Here is a 23631-nt window from a genome sequence, read left to right as displayed (position 1 = left end):
TGAGCCAGGACAGGCAGCATCTGGGGAGCGTCTTCCTGATTGCCAGGACACGGTGGCCAGCCATTGTCTGCACGTACAAAGCAAACAGCAGCAGCCAGGCCAGAAGAGAAATAACCTCTGTCCTGCAGTCCCTGGTGACAACTCTATTTCTAGGGCCTCTGTCTTTATCTATTTATCCACTCCTGACACTGCGAAGCCCTGAGACCCCCTAACACTAACCCTCCAAGTCTGGCTCCCTGCTCCCAGACGACCAGCTGGGGGGTGTCCCTGATTCCCCCACATACTGACCAGGCCTGTCTTCACTGACCTTGCCCTCTGCCTGCTCCAATTTCCAGAGCACTCAAAGCAGCTTTCTCCTCTTCACCTCTTCACATCCTCTAGTAATATAGTGACTATTTTTCAATAAGTTGTGAAAAAAAAGGTACACATTCTGTACCTTAATGAATACCAAAACCTATAAATTAAATTTCCTAAGTGTATATCTTATTTTCATATTATCTAAATAATTGTATTTCTAGCTATTGACATTTGACCAGTGCTCAGTATTTTGAAGAATAAACAAATCTACTCCTTAATTGGACTTAATTGCAGATGACATCACTCTAACAAACATACTCATAGCACTTACTCTGTAACAGGGAGCATTAAAAGTATCAGCCTTCAAACAATTCTACAAGGTGAGTACTACTACCATTACCATTTTATAGATGGGGAAACTAAGGCACAGAGAGGTTAAGTAGCTTGCCCAAGGTCACACAATAGACAGAAGTGGTAAATTAAACCCAGGCAGGCGGGTTCCAAAGTCATGGCTCTTAACCACTCTGTCTCTCATGTGATTGAAAAGTAGTAAGAATGAGATTTTATTGCAATTGAATTATCATTATTTTAAGCTTTAAATGTTTGCCCTCTCTTCCAACAAAAGCCAGACCATTCATAATATAGTTTAACTCAAAATGGGTTACTTATCATAGCATTATTTATGAATCTGAAAATCTTCAGGTAACTCCACTTAAGCAAAATACATGAAAGTTAGGCAAAAGAACTAGGTAAGTCCCTGTCAAAGAGCTGTTGCCTTTAAAAAAACAGTATCTGCTCCATTTCAAAGGCTCACAGAACCTCAGGGCTGGATGGGAAGAACATTAAAATCACCTGCAAAGCCCTTCTTTCCACCTCTACCAACCACAGCCCCTCCTTCAGCCAATACACAGACACCTAATGATTTCATTTCCTCTCACGTCACCAAGCAGCACTCATGCCCCCTCTCTTTGAACACTGTATATGTCAGGAACTCATCAGCCATTTGTTTTATTTTAATATACTTTTATTGATTTCAGAGAGGAAGGTAAAGGGAGAAAGAGATAGAAACATCAGTGATGAGATAGAACCATTGATTGGCTGCCTCCTGCACACCCCACACTGAGGATGGAGCCCACAATCATAGCGTGTGCCCCCACCAGGAATCGAACCGTGACCTCCTGGTTCATAGGTAGACACTCAACCACTGAGCCACACTGACCGGGCTCATCAGCCATTCTTCAAGGGCTTTATAAGTTAGGTGAATAAAAAGTCGCTGGCACTTTTTTCCAAGACTTTCTTATTAAGTTAAAAACAAAACAAAGGCTTAGCATCACGCAATCAACCAAGGAATTCTTCCTAAAATAACTTTTCCACCGCAGTCAATCAGGTGAGTTGGAAGGAGTATGAGGAAAGTAACACAGAACAGAGGCTGCTGGAGACACCCCGAGCCGGCTGGACAACAGTCAGGACAGATTCCAGGAATGCAGGGCAGCCATCTTTCTGCATCTCTAAGTTCTAATCATAGGAAGAAAAGTCAACAGAAAATTCCCTGAGGAGAAAATCAATGATGCCCCTTGGAAAGGGATGAGACAGACAGAAAGAGAGCCAGAGAGCTAATTAGTGCTACTCAGAAGGCAAATTAAGGCCTTTTCTTTGACAAGCTGAAAATAGCTGGTTAAGTAAGAGCTTCTGCCGCCCCTCTCTGGCCTCCAACAGATGGCCAACGCGCTGGTGCAGGTACTCACACAGGAATTTGCAGACAGACACACACGGTCCTGGGCTGTTGGACAAAGTGTAAATGACAAAGAGGCAGAAAAAGGGAAAATCACAATTGAGATGGACAAGAAATGGATCACTGTAGTAGTTTATTTAAAGGAAGCAATTAAACTCATTCATTCAATAAATATGTATCCAACACCTGCTGAGCAATAAGAACAGGATTTAGTGATTCAAATGATAAGGTACAACTTCTGTCTTCAAAGGAGCTACCAACTTAGCAGGGAGTAATGACACTTACAAAAGTTCACTCTACACAAGGCACTGCACTGAGTCCTTGGCCTGACGTAACTCATTCAATTCTCCTAACAAACCTCTCTAAGGTAAGTATTACTATGCCCCCATTTTAGAGATGAATACGCTGAGCCTCCAAAGGTTTCCATAACATGCCCAAGATCAACTAGAGGATGCCAGGTCCAAACTCTACTTTAATTCCCAGAACAGGAAATCCCAATTCAGTCTTAACACTGCTGTTGAAAGCACCATCTGAGGACAGGGTAGGATCGACCACCTGTCACAGAAAGTGGACGCTTCTGAGCTCAGTCCTAAAGAGGAGTTTGCCTGGAGAACAAGCCAGAGATGAATTATGAGAGTACTATGTGCAAACATAACCCGGTGTTTTTATTTCTTTAATCTTCTTCATTGCATTGGTTTGCTATGCCTTGTGAGAGGCATAACATTCCAAGCTGTTCAAACAATGCCAAGAGTTCAAACAGCTCCAATCCGTCCAAGCAATTTGAAATTAGTCCATTATTGTAGTTACTTCAAGCAAATTAAATTTCAAAGGGGAAAAAAAAAGCCTAGTAGCTTAGATTCTGTTTTCCTCCTTACCTTCCTTTTTTTTCAGTTATCCACTGTAAGAAAAGCCCAAACACTGTCTTTGAATTGTGGTAACTGTTATCCTGAAACTGCAATTACAGGATCTCAGAAAAAATAATTAGGATCAGTATTACCAATACAAACCCACATAAGAAAGCAAATGTCATAGCCAGCATGCAGGCAATGGTCCTTCCAGATGCTCCCTGTCTCACAGAGCGAGCGACTAAGCCCACTTCAAGGATACCTCAGGGCTGAACAGGGAATGTGTGTCCCAGATGCCAGCCCAGAAGGCCATGGATGGTGCCGCCAGCCTGGGCCCTCACTGGGAGGCCCCATTTTCTCAGATTAGAAAGGGAGGTGTTCCAGAAAGCTAGCTCTAGTCGGAATTAAATTTGGCCCAAGGCTGTGTGGCCGCAGGAAAACTGAACACCAGCAAAGCTCCCTTCCACGTCTCCATCCCCTGATTCCACAGGACCCAAGGCTGCCAAACTTCCATGTAAAACTCAAGCCTCTAAAAGATCAATTAGAGCAGATTAAGTACTCTGGATGGTGGTTCAAGTGCAATTTTGCCTGGTGTGTATCCTGATGAAGGAAGTCTACACTTAGCCAAGCCCTGAGTGATTATTGAGGACGGAAACATTAAATTAGAACCAAGGTTTTCCTCTGATCCTAAAGTCTACATGTCAGAGGAAAACATAAAATAAATAAAATTGGTTTACATAGAAGGAGGATGCATACTTACATTCAGAAGAAAACTTCCCCTATACACTAGTGATTTCCATGCCAGGAAGAACAATGTCTACGCTAGCCTACTTGGCTCTCAACATCCCAACTGTCTTTCTTATAATCACGTAAACTTGCTTTGCAGAACAAAATGCCAAAAGGAAATGCTATGTTCTCATCATCACCCTATAAAAAATAACAGATCTTTTTTTATACCTAGCTGCCTAACCTAAGAAGTCTAATAATCCTTGCTGCTACTCTTATCTTGTACCAAAAACTCTCCTTAAGGGGGGTGTCTGGTCTCACCTCCCCTGGTTTATAAGTAGAGACAGTGACACACAGGCATCGACATTTCATAAGTAATGGTAACTGCCCAAGCCTCCTTCAAACAAAATCATGCTTTCTCATTTCTTCTGTGCTGCTCCAGGAGACCCGGACAGGCCAGCTCTTCCCTGGATCTAGGTTCACCTACACCACACCTGTGTAATTTTTATTATAAGGCATATAAAACTCTAAGACTGGCATCTTCATAGAGATGGCAGGTGTCATGTAGGTGGTTTTGTTCTCAGAAGCAAAACCAATCTATTTTCTGATGATCATGAATTTATAGTCATTTTTGTTTCTGAAATAGCAGAGGAGTTCCTTAATATTATATAGCCAAAGCGGCACAGACGAAAGAATAAAGTATACAAAATATCATATATAATGATCTGTGGTATATTACAGAAGAGCATGTAGATTATAACGCACACACACAAGCACACACATGGAGAGAGTTCAAACCAGAAATGAATGTTTAGGGAAGCATCATGTGGTTTTAAAACAAAGTCATTCAGCATCATATCTGGGTTTGAACTCTTCCTCCTACCCAAGCTCTAAGCCTCAGGCTCATTTTCTATAAAATAGAAACAACCATAAGCATAGCATAGGACTGTCATAAAGAGTAAATAAGATAGAATATACAATAACACTTAACACAGTGCCTGTTACACAGAGGATGATAAACATCAGTTACCTCTCCTTCCCCTCCCCTATGTGCTTCTAAAATATTTTTTAAATATATTTTTATTGATTTCAGAGAAGAAGGGAGAGGGAGAGAGAGAGAGAAGCATCAATGATGCGAGAGAATCATTGATTGGCTGCCTCCTGCATACCCCCTCCTGAGGATCAAGCCCACAACCCCCAGCATGTGCCCTGACCAGGAATCCATCCATGACCTCCTGGTTCATAGGTCGACACTCAACCACTGAGCCACACTGGCTAAGGCTAAAAGATTGTTTTTAATATTACTGACAGAAAATGGGAATTCTTAGAGTGGTTTTTTAAAAATCCTACACATATGTATCTGTTGCAGCACCATAATTTGCAAAGAAAAAGGAAGTAGTAATTTTAAGAAAAAAGTACAAGCTCACTTGCACTGCCTTCTAAACCTTCAGCTTTACAGTCTACAGAGACTATTTGCTCCAGGGGAGCAGAATCTGAAATAAAGGAAAAATTCTCATGGGAAAAATGGTTCCTAAAAAAAAAGAGCCAAGAAAGAAAAGATAATGAGGGAAAACCGAGGGGTATGTGTAAAGGGGTTTATTTTACTTAACAAAGTAAAAGTCAAGCAAAATGAATAATCTGCCTCCAGAAACGTTTATTTAAAGGCTCTTTGTAAAGGGCTCCGGTTCCTAAAAAGACAGGAGCCACTGCATATACCCACCCACTCCTCATTTATTTTTAAACCCTAGATTACATGTTTCTTAGCAACAGAAGGAGCAGATGAGACCCCCCTACCCACATGCACATGCACACCCTCTCCCAAAGCCCCCTTCTTTCCTGTCAAGTGTCATTCCACAAATACCCATGTTCTCCAGAAAATACGTTTGAGCTACCTGCATGTCTCCTCTTCCCCACCTTAAATGATCCCCCTTATACAAGCAGCCATACCTCACACTCTCACTGAACCCTTTTGCTCAAACTTCATTCTGTGAGGTCTTGCTAACCCCCTCCATTCTCTCCCCCCAGTCGCTGTCCTCAGGTGCCCCAGGAGGGAGGTGGCAGTCCTCACGGAGGAGCCAGGGCCCAACTCCAGCCGAAGCTGCTCTTTCCTCACAGACCATTCATTACCCCACCAGCGAGATAATCCCACGCGGCCACCTCTGAGGCCTGCACAGTGGCTGCCGTGGCAAGTGGGCAGGCCACTGACCGTGACTCTAAAAATAGCAACAATAATGGAAATGGGACACTTTCCAGGTTACCCGGGACAAACATGTGCCAGATGAAATCACCTACCTTTTTGCAGTCTTTCCCCTGACTTGGGGGCTGGTTGGCCTTGTTTGGCTGGGCACGGTTTATGAGTTCAAAGTTCAATTGCTTAGCCTTTTTTTGGGGGGGGGGGGGGATTAGGGCAGCAATACTCAGATATTAGTGTACTGACACATCGCCGGAGGAGCCCGGTAAAAATTCCCACCCACGGAGAGATGGGTTTTGGGAGCCTAGGATGGTGGGAATTGTTAACCAGCCACCTGAGGTGACAGAAACCTGACAGCCCTGCTGAAAAGGAAATGGTGTTCACAAAGTAGGACCTATTCTCTACAGAGGATTCAAGCCCTCCGCAGAAAAACGCCGCGTCTGGGTCCACGTCCATGTCTGTGTGTGTGCACACGCACACAGGCACCCGTGACCGTGTGAGCCAGCAGGCCGTGGCCCTGCACAGTACCAGTTCCCAGGAGGGAATGACCCCTGCCAAGAGGCAAGCTGAAATGATTTCCCTTGCAAACGCTGGCTTTGTAGCCCTACCCAGTAAGGAGTCTGATGGAAGCCAATATCACAGGAGCCCAGGCCCACGATGGACTTCACGTCCCCGCCCACCCCAAAATCCCAGTTCCTCAAGAGGCTGAATGTAGCCCCTGCTCCCCGAAGGGCCAGACAGGCCACCATCACTAGGAAGGAGAGCTGCCTGTGCCCCAGCAGATCTCCAGAGAGCTACCCCACTCTCCACAGCCCGTCTGCATTTAGAAAGAGAAAGATCCGTGTGGTCCTCATCCATGTGAGTAACTAAGAGAGCAAGTCAGGTGGGAACTGCCTCCACGCACAGAGGACGGAACGCACTCAAGGGACATGGGAGCAGCCACCTCACCAGGAAGATGGTCTCAGCGTCCTCGGAAGCCACCGCCTGGACACGGAGCCCATGCCCCGGTGACCGGGGCCTCCAGCCCAGGCCATGCCAGTAGGGATCCCAGGGATGCACACACGTGGCCAGCCCATCCATACAACACACACCCGCACAAACCCACAGCCCTCCATCATCTGCTTTTGCTTACATAACAGCACATGGTGTGCCAGGCTGAACACTTTCCACGGGTTTCTGGAAAGGACTGCTGCCTCCAGAGGAGTGAGGTCAGGAGAATGCTTTCACTGACCCCCTTTTCCAGATCTCCTCTGAGCCCTAGCAAGTACCCACCTTTGAAACTCTGTGCTTATCATCTTGACTTTAAAAAATGAATAAGCAGTAAGGGCAGTCTCTGACACCCTCCAAACCTCTCACATCTTTATTCCTGCCTGGTGCTGAGGGGGGCGGGGGGGGGGGCAGGGCAGAGAACCTACTGAATCCTCTTTCTCATTTCTGGGGCACTCCTTTACCATAACGCGGTGGCCCTTTACCCCACAATGTCCTTGTCTCACAAACACACATCCCATCCTCGGGGGCAAGCACTGTCCCGTTCTCGGCCTCACCCCTCGCTTGCCAACAGGCTCCCCAAGCCGTCCGCCTGGGCACACCTAGTCGAGAGGGAGAGAGCACGTGTGCGTGTAACCCCGTCACCAGCTGCGTGTCTACAGACACAGTTGCACACCGACCCTTCCTTCCCGGGCCTTTCCCGGCGGGTCCGACCTCTTCGGGGCAGACCTGTCCTTCCCGGCCCCTCCGGCGGGCGCGCTCGGCTGTGGAGTTAGCGCCCGCGGCTCAGCCGGCAAGCGGCGGGAGGCAGGGGGAGTGGTTGCAGATGACGCCGGTGGAGGGACAACTTTGAGGCTTTTCTCTCAAGAAAACCAGGCGTCTCTGGGCGTGCACCCCCCTCCCCTCCCGCACACGCGCGCGCGGTTTGGTTGCGGTTCTGACCTCAGGGACCCAGGCTTCCCTCCTGTCCTCCTGTCACGGGGGCACAGGCAGCAGCTCCCCTCCAGCCCCAAACGGTGGGATGACAAGAGAACCCATCTCCAGGGGGGAAAAAAGGGGGTGCGGGGGGGGAGCGCATAGGTGGCCAACTCCGCGGCAGCGCCCCTCCGAGGGGAGCAGCGGGTCGCGCCCGCGAGGCACCGGTCCCCCGCCGGCTCCGCGCCTACCTGTAAGAGACCTGCTTCCGGAAAGTTAAGTTCCTCAGCTTCTCCTCCAGCGCCTCGTCCTTCTCCTTCGCGCCCGCGGCCGCGGGCTCCTCCAGGGCAGCGGCCCCCGCCGCCGCCGCCGCCGCCGCCGCCGCCGCGCCCGCGCCCCGCGGGTCCGCGCCGCCCTCGGCGCCCAGGCAGCGGCTCCCGGCGCCGCTTCCGCCGCCGCCGCTGCCGCCCGTCGCCCCCTGCTCCTCTGCCGCCGGGGAGCTGGGGTTCATGGCGCCCGCTCCGGCAGCCGCGGGGGGAGGCGAGGCGGCTCCGCTGCAGAGGCCGGGCCGGCGGACCGCGCTGGCAGCGGCCGCCGCTGCGAGAGAGCGAGCAGGTCCGCGCTCCGCTGGCAGGGGCGGCAAATGGCAGCCCCTTCCCGCAGCATCCATCCGCGGCTGCACCGCACCGGAGCATTGTGGGAAACTCCGTGCCTCCACTCCCCCTCCCTGACCAATCAGAGGACACCTCCCTCCACCTCCCCGCGCCCTCCCGGGGACACCCGAGCCCTCCAGCCCCCCGGACCTTTCCTAAACCGGGAGCACCGGCCGGGGCTGAGCTTGAACTCTGCCCGGAGGCTGCGGGCTGCGGGAGAGCGGGGCGGAGCGGGAAGGAGGGGCCGCTCGGCTCGGGGCGCCGGGCGCGCACACGGGCGGCGGGAGCGGAGAGCGCCCGAGGGAAACTCCGGGGAAAGCGAGCCGCGCCCAGGTTCCTGCCCCGGGAGGCTGCGACCGGGACGGGCGAGCGGCCCGGCCCCAGCTCTCCTCTCGGCCAGGGAGCGGCAGCGCCCACCGCGGTCCCGGCGCCCTCTCGCCCAGGCCCGAGGCAGCATTCTCTCCACCACCGCTCTCCTCCGGAGCCCGCAGAAGCCACCGTAGGCGGGACACCCTTGGGGCTCCGAGGAAGAGCGCGGCCGGTGGGAACCTGGGAGAGCATTCGTGCGCCGTGTACATTAAGAGGTGCGGGGAGGTCAAGTTCATGATACAGGCGAAGCGCCCGCCTCCTCTCTCAGGGTGAGGGCTGGGACCCCGCATGCCTGAATCCTCCAGCCCAGCGCCTTCCTTACACTGAGCCCACTCTCCCTAAACAGATGTGAATTTGATGGAGTCCGATCACAGGTCCCTCGGTGAAGTAGAAAGACAGAGAATCCAGGTGGCAGAAGCGAGGGAGGGTGCTGGTGCCTCGGGAGGGGCTCACCCAAGGAGGGGCTTCCAGCCACTTGGGGCCCCTCTTCTGAAACATCCCAAACTTTGTTTGCAGTGTCTGCCAATGTCACTGCTCACCTCACCCTTAGTCTTTGTTTCCGACATGGTGGGAAACTCTGTGGGGTTTGAATGATGTGCTCCAAAGTGTATGAGACAGATACTTTTCCAAATTAGAAGTTTCCACTCAAGAAATGTCAGCTGTCAACAAACACGAGAAAGTTCCATACTTAAGGCTAAGTGTAGTAACCAAAAGATATAGGTATATGTAGGCGTGGTAAGAGAACCAGGCCAGTGAAGAATTTCAGGTCAGCATCGTATAACCCCAAACAAGTTGCTTGATTTCTTTCCCTTTATTTTCTTACGTCTAGAATTAGGGGATTGAACAAAATACCTCAAAACTCTCCCAACTCCCACATTCTGTAATTATCTTCATATGTACATTATAGGCCAGGGGTGCCGTGGGCTCCATCTTCAGAGGGGAGTGGGAGTACCAGGTGCTTCAGCAGTGATGTTGAATAAGATCCACATATATCTGGTGTATCACTGAGACCAAGGAAACCTCATCTCACGGGAATTACTGGACAGCTTCCCCACTGCTCTCCATGCATTCTACAATCAGTTCTCTAGCGCAACCCCCAAGATCAGGGGTCCTCAAACTTTTTAAACAGGGGGCCAGTTCACTGTCCCTCAGACCGTTGGAGGGCCGGACTATAGTTTTTAAAAAAAAAACTATGAACAAATTCCTATGCACACTGCACATATCTTATTTTGAAGTAAAAAAACAAAAGGGCAAAAACACCCGCATGTGGCCCGCGGGCCGTAGTTTGAGGACGCCTGCCCAAGATACTGCTGATATCTTATCCTCTTCCAATTATGTCTTATTGTCACTAGAGCAAAGTTCAAACAACTCCTTAACTGATCTCCGAGGTCACATTAATGGATGATGTGCCAGCCCTGCTAGCACTTCCCCCCTCCTACAGTCGTGATGGTGCCACTCTGAACTGGACTCCTTACAAGTTTCAGAGAGTCCCTGCTCTCTCTGCTCTCATCTTTCATGCCTGGGTCTGCTGTGTCCTCTTCCACCCTCCTCCCCCTCCTGATGTCACCTCGCTAACTGGTACACCTCCATCAGATGTTAGTGTACATGTTTCCCCGCCCCCATTAGAAGCCTCCATTGATCTCCTTCGGGACAGTGATGGGTGAGGGAGAACAGGCCGCCCTCGCACTATTACACTGAACTTCAGCCACTGCAACTGTGGGTCCCTTGTCTGTCTCCCCCATGTGCAGGGAGGTTACATGTTATTTATCGCAATGTCCCCCAGTAATTAGCATCATAATTGTGCACACTGTAGGCCATTATAAAGTAGTTATTGACTTAGAAAAGAAATATAAATGGCTTTGAGCATATAAACATATACTCAAATTCACTTATTTCAAAAGAAATTCAATTTTAAACTATAATAAGATGTCATTTTTTAAAAAAATAAGTTTGATAATAGATGCTAATGGTGATGGTGTAGGAAAACCAACAGTGTCTCAAATTGTTGGCATTGTTTGGTACATTCTCTCTGCTGTGAAATTTGGCAATATATATCAATATTTGAAATTTGCAACCTAATTAACCTAGCCATTCTGCTTCTAGGAATTTGTCCTCTGATATCCTTGTAGATGTACACAAAAAATTTAAGACTGAAAACAACCTGAATGTTTGTTAATATAGAATTAATTAGCTAAATTATTATTAATCCAAACAAAGGAATTCTCTGCAGCCTTTAAGAGAATAAGGTAAATTGATACATGTTAATATAAAACAATTTCAGAAATGTTAACTAGAAGAGAAAAACTGGATTCAGCATATTTAGTATGCTACCATTTACAGAAAAAAAGGAGGGTGGCTGTAAATATAATATTTCAAGAAAAATACTTAAGAAAACAGTGATTCTCGGACAGAGTTAAGTGGCCAGAGCTAGAATCTTGAGTTTTTGCCTGATTAAATCAATACATACCAACAGGAGACAGAATGTCTCCCAGCCTAATAGGAAAGCCAGCTGGACCAATCAGGTGTGTGTTTGCATATTTGGAGTGTACCAACAAAAAAATCAACTAAACAAAAGAAAACTGGGTAAAAAAGAAATGACCATTTTGAAGATACACCTGAATTTAAAACAGAGAGGAGACCCTACAACTGAGAATCACAATTCCAGCCTAAGTCAAATAAATTTTTGCATCGAGTGGCCTTCTGAAAAGTTACTTAAAATATCATTTGTCCTTTTAGACATTTTTTTGTTTTTGTTTTTCAATGGTCACTAAGCAACCTTGTAATTATTTATTCAACTTCTTAGTTACCTTGACTCTAAAAAGTGGACTCCTTGTATATGGGTCAGAAGCATTCCAATTATAGGAAAAGAAATTGACAGTCAAGTTTAAAATGCATCTCAGCCCTAGCCAGTTTGGTTCAGTGGATAGAGCATGGGCCTACAGACTGAAGGGTCCTGGGTTTGATTCAGTTCCAGGGCACGTACCTTGGTTGCAGGCTCAATCCCCACTAGGGGCAGTTCAGGAAGCAGCTGATTGATGATGTTCCTCTCTCATCGATGTTTCTATTTCTCTATCCCTCTCCCTTCCTTTCTCTCTAAAAATCAATAAAAACATATATATTTTTTAAAATGTATCTCAAGTGATTCTCAGTAACCTAAACAAGGAAATGAGCTTCTCTGGGTATCTTGAAACACCCCACTTCTAATCCCAGACCTCACCTTCATCACTGGACCCAAAGCCATGCCCAATTAGTTAGGCTTCTTACCTCATCTTTCTATTATCAATTACTGTTCATTCTAAAATAGGTATTATCCCAGTCTTAAATACCAAACTTGAGTGTCCTAAATTCTAAGTCTGATCAAAAAATATTTCAAGCATGAAATTTTAAAGAAAGAAGACTTTTTTTTTAGATTTAGATAAGACTGCAAAATCAGTAATAAAGAGAACATTATGTCTAACATTTTAAAAATGTACATAGTGATCAGGAATTTTTAGGGAATAACACAGAATCATGTTTTGTTATTTTAAAACAAATAACATAAACCAAACACACACTTTTAGGGACTCAGCTATTTATAGACCAACCTAAGGGTAATAGAGTTTATGAAAATATTGTCACTAAAGGGAAATTTCCAGATTGAGCTTAATCCTGCCTCCCAGCCTTTATACTTGCTACTTTTGCCACCTGGAACTCTGTACCTCAGAGGTTCCCAAACTTTTTTCAGTTCACAAAACCCTTAGTAATTATTTTTCCTGTGACCTCTAAGCCAAAAGAAGAAACTAATATTTATGTTTATTAGGTAGTTCGGTGCTAACAATTTAATAACTATATTTCAACAAGTTTAGTAGCTGTTCTAAAAAATCAAAAAACACATAAATTGACAGAAAAAAATAATGTTTGTATTTCATTCTTAAATAGCCACAATTACTTAATAACAAGATAGTAATGGGCATGGCATAACTTCTCCAACCTTGGGATCGTGTTAGACCCTACCACCCTCATTTCCTGTTTCACACTGATTTTCACGGTATTGCTTTTTGTAAGAGCAACCACTGAAAACCCAGCTTTCCCAAAATGATGATGTCACGAAAGAATGCGGCGTGATCCCATGTTGAAACTGTCAACATTCAACTAATAGTTTGCATGGTGTTTAACAGATGTGGCGTATCCCTGCATTTCCCTCAAAATTTTCAAATATCCTGCAGCGCCCCTTGAATTCATTGCAGAGACGGAACACCCCACACACAGTTCAGGAACAGTGATTCAAACCCCCAAAACGTTTAATGGTGTTTGTTTTTGCATGGATTCCCTAGAAAACAGATCCTGAGGCAAAGATTGTAAGCCAAGACTTTACGGGAAATTGAAATCCCAGAACTTTTTGAAGGGAAAAGAGAAGACCAAAAAAAAAAAAGGAAAAATAAATTCAAGTTTGTGAGTTATGAGATGGCTGCACCCCAACAAATAAACATGCCTGGTTGCTTGGGCACCAGAACTTCCTCCAAACAGAACTGACATCATCATCTCATCTATGGTGTCCATTTCATCTATGGTGCATTCTGTCTGCAAGAGAAAGAGGAATTTCTCTGCCACTTTCTTCCTGTGTCTGTCACTCACTGGTTGAAGTTTGTCACTTAGAGAATTAACTCACCCTGACTTCTAGGTTGTATTACTGGCTTTGTGGCAGCCTCTGGGGAACCCAGATCTCTGCCCACAGCAGGCCTCCTCGTCCCTTTCTAGAAGTGATGGGAGGAACCTCTAAAGATAGAGGCTGGTTGGACCTGCACACCAAGTCTCCTGCCAATGAAGTCTCCTTGAAGGCTGTGCAGGAGTCCAGCCCTCCTTTCCAGAGGCTGAGAGAACTGTCTAAACTGTGCTACTTACTTTTGTCTTTCCTCTCTTGTTAGAATAGGAGTTCTATATTAGCTGTGTTCAACAAAACTGTAGTAGGCACACAGTAGGTACACAACACATGTTTACTGAGAGAATGAACGCCTGTTATCCAACCCTCATTTGCCTATGAGGAACATCAGTGGGCCAATAGGAAAGGCGCTGGGATTATAAATTTGCCAGTTAATAAGGGAAGAAGGGATCCCCCTGAGGACTGCGTGATGAACCTGAGATCCTCAGGCTTGCGTCACTGCCATTACAAACTATGAAGCTACATTGAGAGCCTGAAATTAGAATGAAGAAAAATATTTTAGGTTCTACTGATAGGGATTGATAGGAATTCTTTAGCATAGGCAGTCTCTAAGGAAGAGTTAAATTAAAAAATAGAGCTATTATATCTCCAGAATGGAAGGGGTCTGAAGATCATCCAATCCAATCTTCCATCCATGTACAGTGCTCCCACAACATCACTCCATGTGATCCCTTTTAGCTGGAAACACTGAAGTTACAGGGAGTCACTACTTTTTGAGACAATCTAGTCATTTTCAACAGGTTCTCTTGTAAATTCTTCCCATTTTTCATTACTATTCTTTATTCTAACTGTTGGTGTGCCAAAGAAAGTAATGTGGTTTACAATGTTCCTACACTTGAGCAGCTGGTTTATGGCCAAAATGAGGGACTTAACATTTATTTAAATTTTCTTTCTGTGTGCTGACCATCATTTACCCACCCTAAGTCTTTGAGAGCTGAAGTTTGTCATTCATTGCATTCACATTCCCTTTTGGTTCCTTATCAATGCAGATCTGATCTGCAATATACTCAGCAAGTCACCAATAAATTTCCTGAAAAGGATAAGGTCAGGATAAGAATGCATAGCATGCCCCATAAACCTCAATCCAAGCTGGCAATCATTTGTTTTAGAGGCAGTTAGCAAATGTCTATATGGGTTATGCACTGTTCTATATACCAGAGATTCATCAGGGGAAAATCTATGACCCTGCTTTCTTGGTGGTAAATATTCTAGTGCTCCATTAATCAATATATTTTGTCAATAATTATTAAAATCTGCATTAAAACACTGAGCTGGTCTTTCATTGAATCTGTATTTCTCTATTCCAGTACAAATGTATATAATCTTCAACATATTATATACATTTCTTAAGCTTCTTCTATACAAACACTATGCTAATGCTAAAGATTCACAGATGGGTACAACTCAGTACATTCCCTAAAAGAGTTTACCATTTAATAGTCATAAATGAAAGCCATTTTCTTTCTTTTTCACTGAAATTAATGAACACCATAGTGGTGGACACCATAGACTTTTTACTCAGAAACCATTCTTGTTCCCTTTCTCCCTCATCTTTCTAGATTACAGAGATATAAAAGAAAACATACTCTTTTTCCCAAACTGCCCACAGTTAAGTGTGACCTGGTTCTGAACAATGAGCTCTAAGCCAAAATAACCAGATGGGACTTCTGGGAAAGTGTTTTATTAGCCCAGAAAAGTAATATGCCCCTTTAGTCCTTCGCCCTTCTTCCTTCTTCTATTCAATGCCAAGAGGTATAATAGCCATCTTGCAACCATGAAGACAAAAACCATTTACTAAGGATGGAAGAGTCAGATGTAACTGGCCTTAGTCCTTGATGATTTCATTGAGCAGTTGCCAGCCAAGGAAAGCTTGCTTATTACTAGACTTTTATTTTTGTTGTTAACCCTCACCAGAGGATTTTTTTTTTCATTTATTTTTCTAGAGAGAGTGGAAGAAAAACATCGTTGTGAGAGAGATACATCAATTGGTTGCTTCCTGCATGCATCCCTACAGGGGCCAGGGATACAACCTGCAACCCAGATACATGCCCTTGACCGGGAATTGAACCTGTGACCCTTCGGCGCGTGGGCTGATGCTCTAACCATGAGCAATACCAGCCAGGGCAAGACTTTTTATTACAAGAGAAAATTATACTCTTCTATGTTTAAGCCATTGTTGATTTGGATTATTTTTTTTTCTTTGCTTGCAGCCAAATGCATTCCTAACTTTTAGTTGGCAGAAGTAAATTCAGAAAATATTTAATATATTGATTGAAATATTCATAATGACCTAAGTCAAATCAGGTATTCAGGCTATATCCCTCCAAATTATAATTTTGTAAAGAATTCCCAAAGTTAACTATGAAATTAACAATATTACTCTTTAACCAAATCCTCCCACTTCTGAAAATGTATCTTAAGGAAAAATTGCAAGAAAGAGTATTCTAAGTACAGAAAAACATTTGTCATAGAATTGTTTATAATGATGAGGATATGAGCTGACACATCAAAAATAGGAAAATAAGTAAATTTTTCAAAGTCCATTGAAGGAATATTATGCAGATGCCCAAAATAATAGTTATGGATCCATGTAAATTTGTTACACAAATTGCCAATGATATGCTAAATGGAAACAATAGGATATGAAGTTGAGTGACATCATCATTGCAACTATATAAAATATGGGTATATAAGACAGAGAAGGGAGCACAGACATCCTTCTCCTCACTGACACCTCCTCAGTTCAATTTCTTTGGAAGCTAAGATGCGCCACACTCAAGCTGAGAAGGCCATGATGGGCGTGATCAACCTGTTTCACAAATACATCAAACCCGATGGCATGATTGACAAGCCAGGCCTGCTGAAGATGCTGAAAGAGAATTTCTCCAACTTCCTCAAGGCCTGTGACAAAAAGGGCAAGGGATACTTGTACCATTTTTTTTGAGGAAAAGAACAAAAATGAGGATAAGATTCAGTTTTATGAGTTTCTCTCCTGGGTGGGAGACATAGCCATGGACTACCAAATCAGAGTCATGGACTAGCACTCTGTTCTGGGAGCAGCCAGTGAGCCCAGCCTGAGGCCTCCAAAAACCCCAAAGTGTTGCCTCCCTCCCCCGCAAAAGAAGACAAAAAGGAAAACACAAAGAGGAAAATATTTTGTTTTGAGATTAATTTTTTTTTCCAAAATTATTTATACTGACATATTATAATTGTAAGATATTTTAGATCATAAATATTATTTTATTAAATGCTATGTTATTTCAAAAATATCTTTTTGTAGTTCTAGCAAAGACAGAGGTATCACACACTTTTGGTTTATAATCACTGGAAATATAAACTGAACCATTTAATTTAAATAAATGGCATAAAACATTTTAATTCAGTAAAGAGATGAATTTTTGTAATATAGGGAAAACACATTAAGATTAGAACGATTCCTCTTAAGAATGTACATGAAATGTGGAGTCAAATGAGTTAAGGAAATTAACTTCATTTTCCTTGTATGTCATGGGCAATGAAATTATTTTAAAAATTAAGATTGTCTTTTTTATTAAAGAAAAAGAAAAATGGCAATAATAAAATGTCAGAGCTGGGAGGAATTTGGACATTACCTGTTCCCACCTTTCATTTCACAAATGAAGAAACTGACACCTAGAGAAGCTAAGTAACTCCCCAAAGTTCGCATAGGTAGTGGAGAACAAAGAGGAAAGTTCGGGTCTTCTTTAATGTTACTTTTCCCTCAGAATAAACATTTACTCATTATATAAGCATTTAGTAGGTAGGTACTCTGTATTACTATGTACTGTACACTGTGTTAGGCATTGTATTCAAAGATAGGTTGGTACATACACTACTCTTCCAGGATCAGAGCCTTATAAGGTAAACATGATAATAATTATAAAGGGTATTGACATAGTGCTTATGTTCAACTAGATTACAAATGCCTTGGAACGTGACCTTAGAGGACATAACAACTGATGTCTAATGAGTCCAGGGAAGAAGTGACTTTCACCATCCAGAAACAGCACATTGCAAAAGCACAGGAAAATTGAAGAACCAGGCATGCTGTACAATATAAAATACTTTGATATGGCACAGACTTGGAATGGAGGGGCAAGGGAGAAGTGGAGGTAGATGAAGCTGGGAGAGCAAGTAACAGATACTTTGAGAAGCCCTTCTATTCTATCCTGAGGATTTTGAACTTTAGGAAACAGGCAAATAAAAGCACCAATTATGCTTCAGTAGGGAAAATGGCATAATTAGGGATAAGCTTTAGAAAGCTATCACGGTGGGAAGGGCAAAGCTGGACAGGAAGAGGCAGAAAGACAAGTTATGAGTCTGTGCAAAAAACACTAAGGACTTGAACTAAAGTGGTGGAAGTGGGCTAAGAAGAGGAATAAATATTTGAGAGATAGTAATAAGAAAAAACAAAAATATTTAACAAATTAACTATAGATAGTGAGAAAAACGGTAGAATCAAAGTTGAAATCAACCAGTAGCTCTACAAATTTTAAGTAGATTCTAATAACACACACTAAGGAAAAAAAACTAATGGAATTTAACATGGTCTTATCTATATGTCATAAGTAGTTGCTCAAAACTTCCATAACATATCAAGCTCTGCTAATCAAACACAACTTATGTAAGGGAGAGTCAAATTAAATACTTGTTGTATTAACCAAGACTGAATCATGAATAGAAAATCTCAACAAACTATATCCAGTAATGAGATTACATTGGTAATCAAAATACTTTCAACAAAGAAAAGCCCAGGATCAGATGGCTTCACTGGTGAATGCTATCAAACATTTAAAGAATGAATACTAATCCTCCTCAAACTCTTCTTAAACATTGAAGAGGAGGGAACACTTCCAAGCTCATTCTACAAGGCCAGCACTGCCCTGAGTCCAAAGTCAGAGGGAGACACTATAAGAAAACTGTACATCAATGTTCCTAATAAATATTGATGCAAAAATCCTCAACAACATACCAGCAAACAGAATTCAACAACACATTAAAAGAATTATACACCGTGACCAAGTGAGATTTATTCCTGGAATGCCAGGATGGTTGAACATATGAAAATCAATTAATGTAATATCACATTAATAGAATGAAGAGAAAAAAAAACACACACATGATCATCTCAACTGATGTAAAAAAAAAAGTCATTTTACAAAATTCAACACCTTTCATAATTATAAAAACACTCAAGAAACTAAGAATAGAAAGAAATTACCTCAACACGGCAAAGACCATATTAAAAAAAAAAAACACCTCACACACAGCTAACGTTATACTTAATGGTAAAAGACTAAAAGCTTTTCCTTTAAAATCAGGAATAAGACAACGATGACTGATTTTTGCCACTTTTATTCCACATAGTACTGAAAGTCCTAGCCAGAGCAATTGGGCAAGAAAAGGAATAAAAACTGTCCAAATTAAAAAGAAAGAAGTAAAATTATCTGTTTGTAGACAAGATGATTTTATGTATAGAATTCAAATACCAAAAAAAAAAAAAAAAAAATTTGTTAGAACTAAAAAATTCAGGACACAAAGTTTCAGGATACAAAGTCAAAATGCAAAAATCAGTTGTGTTTCTATACACTAACAATGAACAATAGAAAAGAAAAGTAAGAAAACAATTCTTTTTACAATAGCATAAAAAACCTAGAAATAAATTTAACCAAGAAAGCAAAGGATGTGTATACTGAAAACTGTAAATGTTGTTGAAAGAAATTTAAAAAGATACAAATAAGAAATTCATGTGTTCATGCATTGGAAGAGTAACATTGTTAAGATGTCACTACTACCCAAAGCAATCTACAAATTTAATGCAATCCCTATCAAAAATCCTAGAGGCATCTTTTTTTCAGAAGTAGAAAAATCCACCTTAAAATGGATATGGTATGCCAAAGGACTCTGAATAGCCAAAACAATCTTGAAAAAGAAAAAGTTGGAAGTCTCGCACGGCCTGATTTAAAAACTCACAACAAAGCTACAATAGTCTAAACAGTGTAGTACTGACATAAAGAAAAACTTATAGAAAAACAGAAAAAAATAGCTCAAAAATAAACCTTCACATATATGACTAAATGATTTTCAACCAGGGTGCTAATATCATTCAATGGAGAAAGGATAGTCTCTTCAACAAATGGTATTGAAAAAAATGGCTACCCACATGCAAAAGGATGAATTTGAACCCTCACTTAGTTTAAGTTACTGTAACAAAAATCATTGACTGGGTAGATTAAATAACAGACATTTATTCCTCAGAGTTCTGGAGGCTGGGAAGTCTAAGATCAATGTGTCAGCAATTCAGTTATTGATGAGGGCCCTCTTCCTGGTTTGCAAACAGCCTTCTTCTTCCAATGTCTCTTCCTCTTCTTACATGAGCACTAATCCCAGCATGGGGGCTCCACCCTCCTGACCTCATCGAAACCTAATTACCCCCAAATTCCCTACTCCTACATTGGTGGTTAGGGCTTTAATATATGAATTTTGAGAGGACATAAACATTCCATCTATATCACTTAACTTATACCAAAAACAAAAATTAATTCAACAGGGATCAAAGATCAAAATGTAAGATGGGGGAAAACTCGTGACATTGGATTTAGCAAATATTTTCTAGATATATACAGGCAACAACAGTAAAAATAGATAAATTGGACTACATTAAAATGTAAAACTTCTGTGTATCAAAGGACATAATCAACACAGTGAAAAGGCAGCCTACAGAATAAGAGAAAATACTTGCAAATCATATCTGATAAGGAGCTAATATACAGAATATATAAAGAACTTCTACAACCCAACAACAAAACCACATTAAAAATGGGCAAAGGACCTAAACAGGCATTTCTCCTAAGATGACATACATTTAGCCAACAAGCTTATAAAATAATGCTCAGCTTCACTAATCATTAGGGAAATGCAAATCAAAACCACAATGATATATCATTTCACACCCATTAGAATGGCTGCTATAAAAAAAGAGAAGATAAAAGAAACTGGAAATAACAAGTGTTAGCGGGAATGTAGAGAAATTGGACCTTGTTCACTGTTGGTGGGAAAGTGAAATGGTGTAGCCACTATGGAAAATAGTGTGGCAATCCCTCAAAAAATAAAATTACCATATGACCCAGCAATTCCATTCTGGGTATATATACAAAAGAATTAAAAGCAGGCTCTTGAAGAGATACTCCCACACTCATATTCACAGCAGCATTATTCACAAGAGCCAAGAAGTGAAACCAACCCAAGTGTCCATCAATGTCTGAATGGATACACAAAATGTGATGTATACATTATTTTATATGCTTGTTGGCTATATGTATATCATCTTTGGAGAAATGCCCGTTGGATTATTATTCAGCCTTAAAAAGGAAGGAAATTCTGACACATATTACAACATGGAAAAAACTTAACAACATTATGCTAAGTGAAATAAGCCAGTCACAAAAAGACAAATACCATATGATTCTACTTGCATGAGGTATTTAGAGCAGTCAACTTCATAGGAAAAGAAAATAGAATGGTGGTTGCAAGGGGATGGGAGAGGAGAAATGAGGAGTTGTATAATTTTTAGTTTTGCAAGATGTGAAAACCTTCTGGAGATTGCTTGCACAACAATGTGAATATACTTAACATTATTGAATAGTATAGTTAGAAATGGTGAAGATGGTAAATTTTGTTATGCCTTTTTACCACAATAAATTGAAAAACAAATTACTTGTGGAAAGTCTCTGAAACAAGAGGTAAAAATCTCTGAGGAAAACATGGAAGTGAATTTGTGCTGAGACCACAAATTATTGACTCTGTCTCTGACTTTGTCTCAGACCATGAGCAAGGAAAATAAATTCTCCAAAGAAGATGAGTCCAAATGAGTAGGAGCCACGTAGGGGCAATTGCAAGGCAAGGGAAGAAATAATTTCTTGATGGAGCCATCAACGCGAAGTTGCCAATCCCTGCACCAGATTTCAGGACGTTGGAGCTTTCTCTTTCCTCTTCATTAATCAAAGATAATGCAGAATTACAGGGTGAAATGACTTGCCAAAGAGTTTTCCATTTTCTGCCTCTCTGAAATGATGCTGATTGGAGTGAGAAAAGCTCCCTGAGGACAAATGCTCAGGCGCTCAGGACCAGAGTTTGCCTGCAGCAAAAACAGAGTGCTCAGAGGTCTACTTTGTTGTTCCTGTTGACAGTCCCTGTGGTGAGCCCAGTGCCATCAACAGCACTCATTCAGGCCAAGCCACCATTAGGAGCTGCACTGGAGAACTTTAGCATTTCCCTTTTTTTCTCAAGTGCGTCTGGTCTTTAATTGGATTGCTGTAATTTAACCTTCCTAGGCCAACATTGCTTTGCTATCCACAGGCTTAAAAGCAGCCCCTATTACATTTACTCGAACTTCTATTCAACGAATAGTTTATACTACTGTTTCTCAGTCTTCACTGATATATTGAACTCTCTTAAAGGAAAAAAGGACTCTTACAAACTCCCATAGGTTCATTTAAATTCTTTCACTTGTAATTTTCATTATTTCACAAAACAAGGCATAAAGTTCTTACATTCGCCACATGACAATAAAACCTAAATAATTTTCAAATACTATAGAAAAAGTACACAAGTCAAATATTCAAAATCATAATAGGAGTGTGTGATGGATGATGTTTTTCTCAAATTGAATCACCTTCAGCATGAATGTGGTCCTGTTTGCTCCAGAGTGGGTTCTTTTGAGATGAGGGTTTTGATAATACTCAGCTGTCTGGTCATATTTCTCTACGCAATTACTGGGAAGCCTTTGCTCACACAGGCCATCCTGATGCCACCTGGACTTACTTAACACAAAGGTGTCATATACATAATAATTCCATTTTTAGTCTCTACTCATTAGCCCAGTCACCTCACCGAAGAGTGCTACTTGGTGATCAGTATACATGGAGCTCCTGAATTCATGGGTCATTAGTATTGAGAGGATAATCTGAGATAAGCAGAATTGACAAGTACTCTTTTTTTTTTTAGACTACCATATACATAAAAACAAAAATTTGTAACTTTGAAGAAAAATAACAGAAGCTCTAGGTTCTTGGGATGACTTTCTCTACAACATATCTTCTTTGGCGTCCATTTAATCTTAAAGTGTTTCATGGTTTACTGTTTATCTCTGCCCAGTTAGTGTCAGCACTTGAGGGCAATATGTGCTATGGTTCTACCGCTTCTCCTTTAGTACCCAGTTCTCCTGTAGAACCCAATAAAGCTATGTCTGTTGTCAGAAATTATAAATGACCAATTGTTTGGGTCTGAAGTGATTAAGATTTCCTAAGTGATTACTGCTTTGAAGTCTGCACCAATAAATTTATTTCTTCCAGTTATAATTGAGATATAACATTGCAAAAGTTTAAGGTTTACAACATGTATCAATTTATTGAATTAAAGAAGATATAATTGGGTTCAGTAAGTGGGTGCAGTCCTTGTGTGGGCCATTTTGAGACATGAATTCTGTCGGCTCATCACAGTGGTGTTCCCATACCACCTGCATTCAAACCATAACACCTGAGCACTCACACTCCTGACTTTCATTTAGCTGGAACCCTGAGCTTGGAAATAGGAACTGGATTTTTAAAGGGCAAGTATGGAAAACCCTATACCAAAGCTTCCATAGTCAAAGCCCAGTCTCGGAAGGATTCTGTAGTGGAAAGAATGTTGGACAAGAAAGCAAGATCCATATTTGCCGTCTTTATCACCAAGCAGTTGTGTGGCTTCAGGCAAGTGACTTAACTTCACTAATATGTAGTTATCTTATCTATAAAATGAAAGAGTTGAAATAGAGATTCATTCTTTCTCACTCCAGAATCTAACAAACATAAATAAGATGGAAACAGAGTTGAGGTAGACAGCTACCTTCTCATAGATATTGTTGTCCTAAAGCAGCCTAAATGATGTCCTTACTACTCAACTGTTTTGTTTTTCTCTCACCTCTCTCTCTCTCTCTCTCTCTCTCTCTCTCTCTCTCTCTCTCTTCTACTTCCTTCTCAATACTTCCTCCCCCCTTCAGATGGTGCTCGCCATCAGGGAAGAAAAGAATTGCATCAAGAACTCTTTCAAAGGGTGTGACTACAGAACTTCTTAAAGATACCAATATGTTCCCTTTCTCTTGGGAATAAATATGAATCCTTTTGATGTTTTTCTGTCTCAGAAAGTAATTCCATAAGCAT

General features: G+C 42.2%; 1 protein-coding gene across 2 annotated transcripts in view; it reads right to left on the bottom strand.

Moving 5' to 3' along the window:
* DGKI (diacylglycerol kinase iota) overlaps positions 1-8363 on the bottom strand; it is a gene marked incomplete at its 5' end in the record, with an annotated part of 400686 nt that extends 392323 nt beyond the window's left edge. For both annotated transcript variants that reach the window (XM_079786744.1, XM_079786745.1), the window contains one exon: positions 7945-8363. In XM_079786744.1, the coding sequence (XP_079642870.1) occupies positions 7945-8363 (419 nt within the window). The remainder of the gene's footprint in view (positions 1-7944) is intronic.
* Positions 8364-23631: the final 15268 nt, after the last annotated feature.

This window comes from Cnephaeus nilssonii (genome assembly GCF_951640355.1).
Source record: "Cnephaeus nilssonii genome assembly, chromosome: 12".
NCBI classification, from domain to species: Eukaryota; Metazoa; Chordata; class Mammalia; order Chiroptera; family Vespertilionidae; genus Cnephaeus; species Cnephaeus nilssonii.
This window is presented reverse-complemented; position numbering and strand designations above follow the sequence as displayed.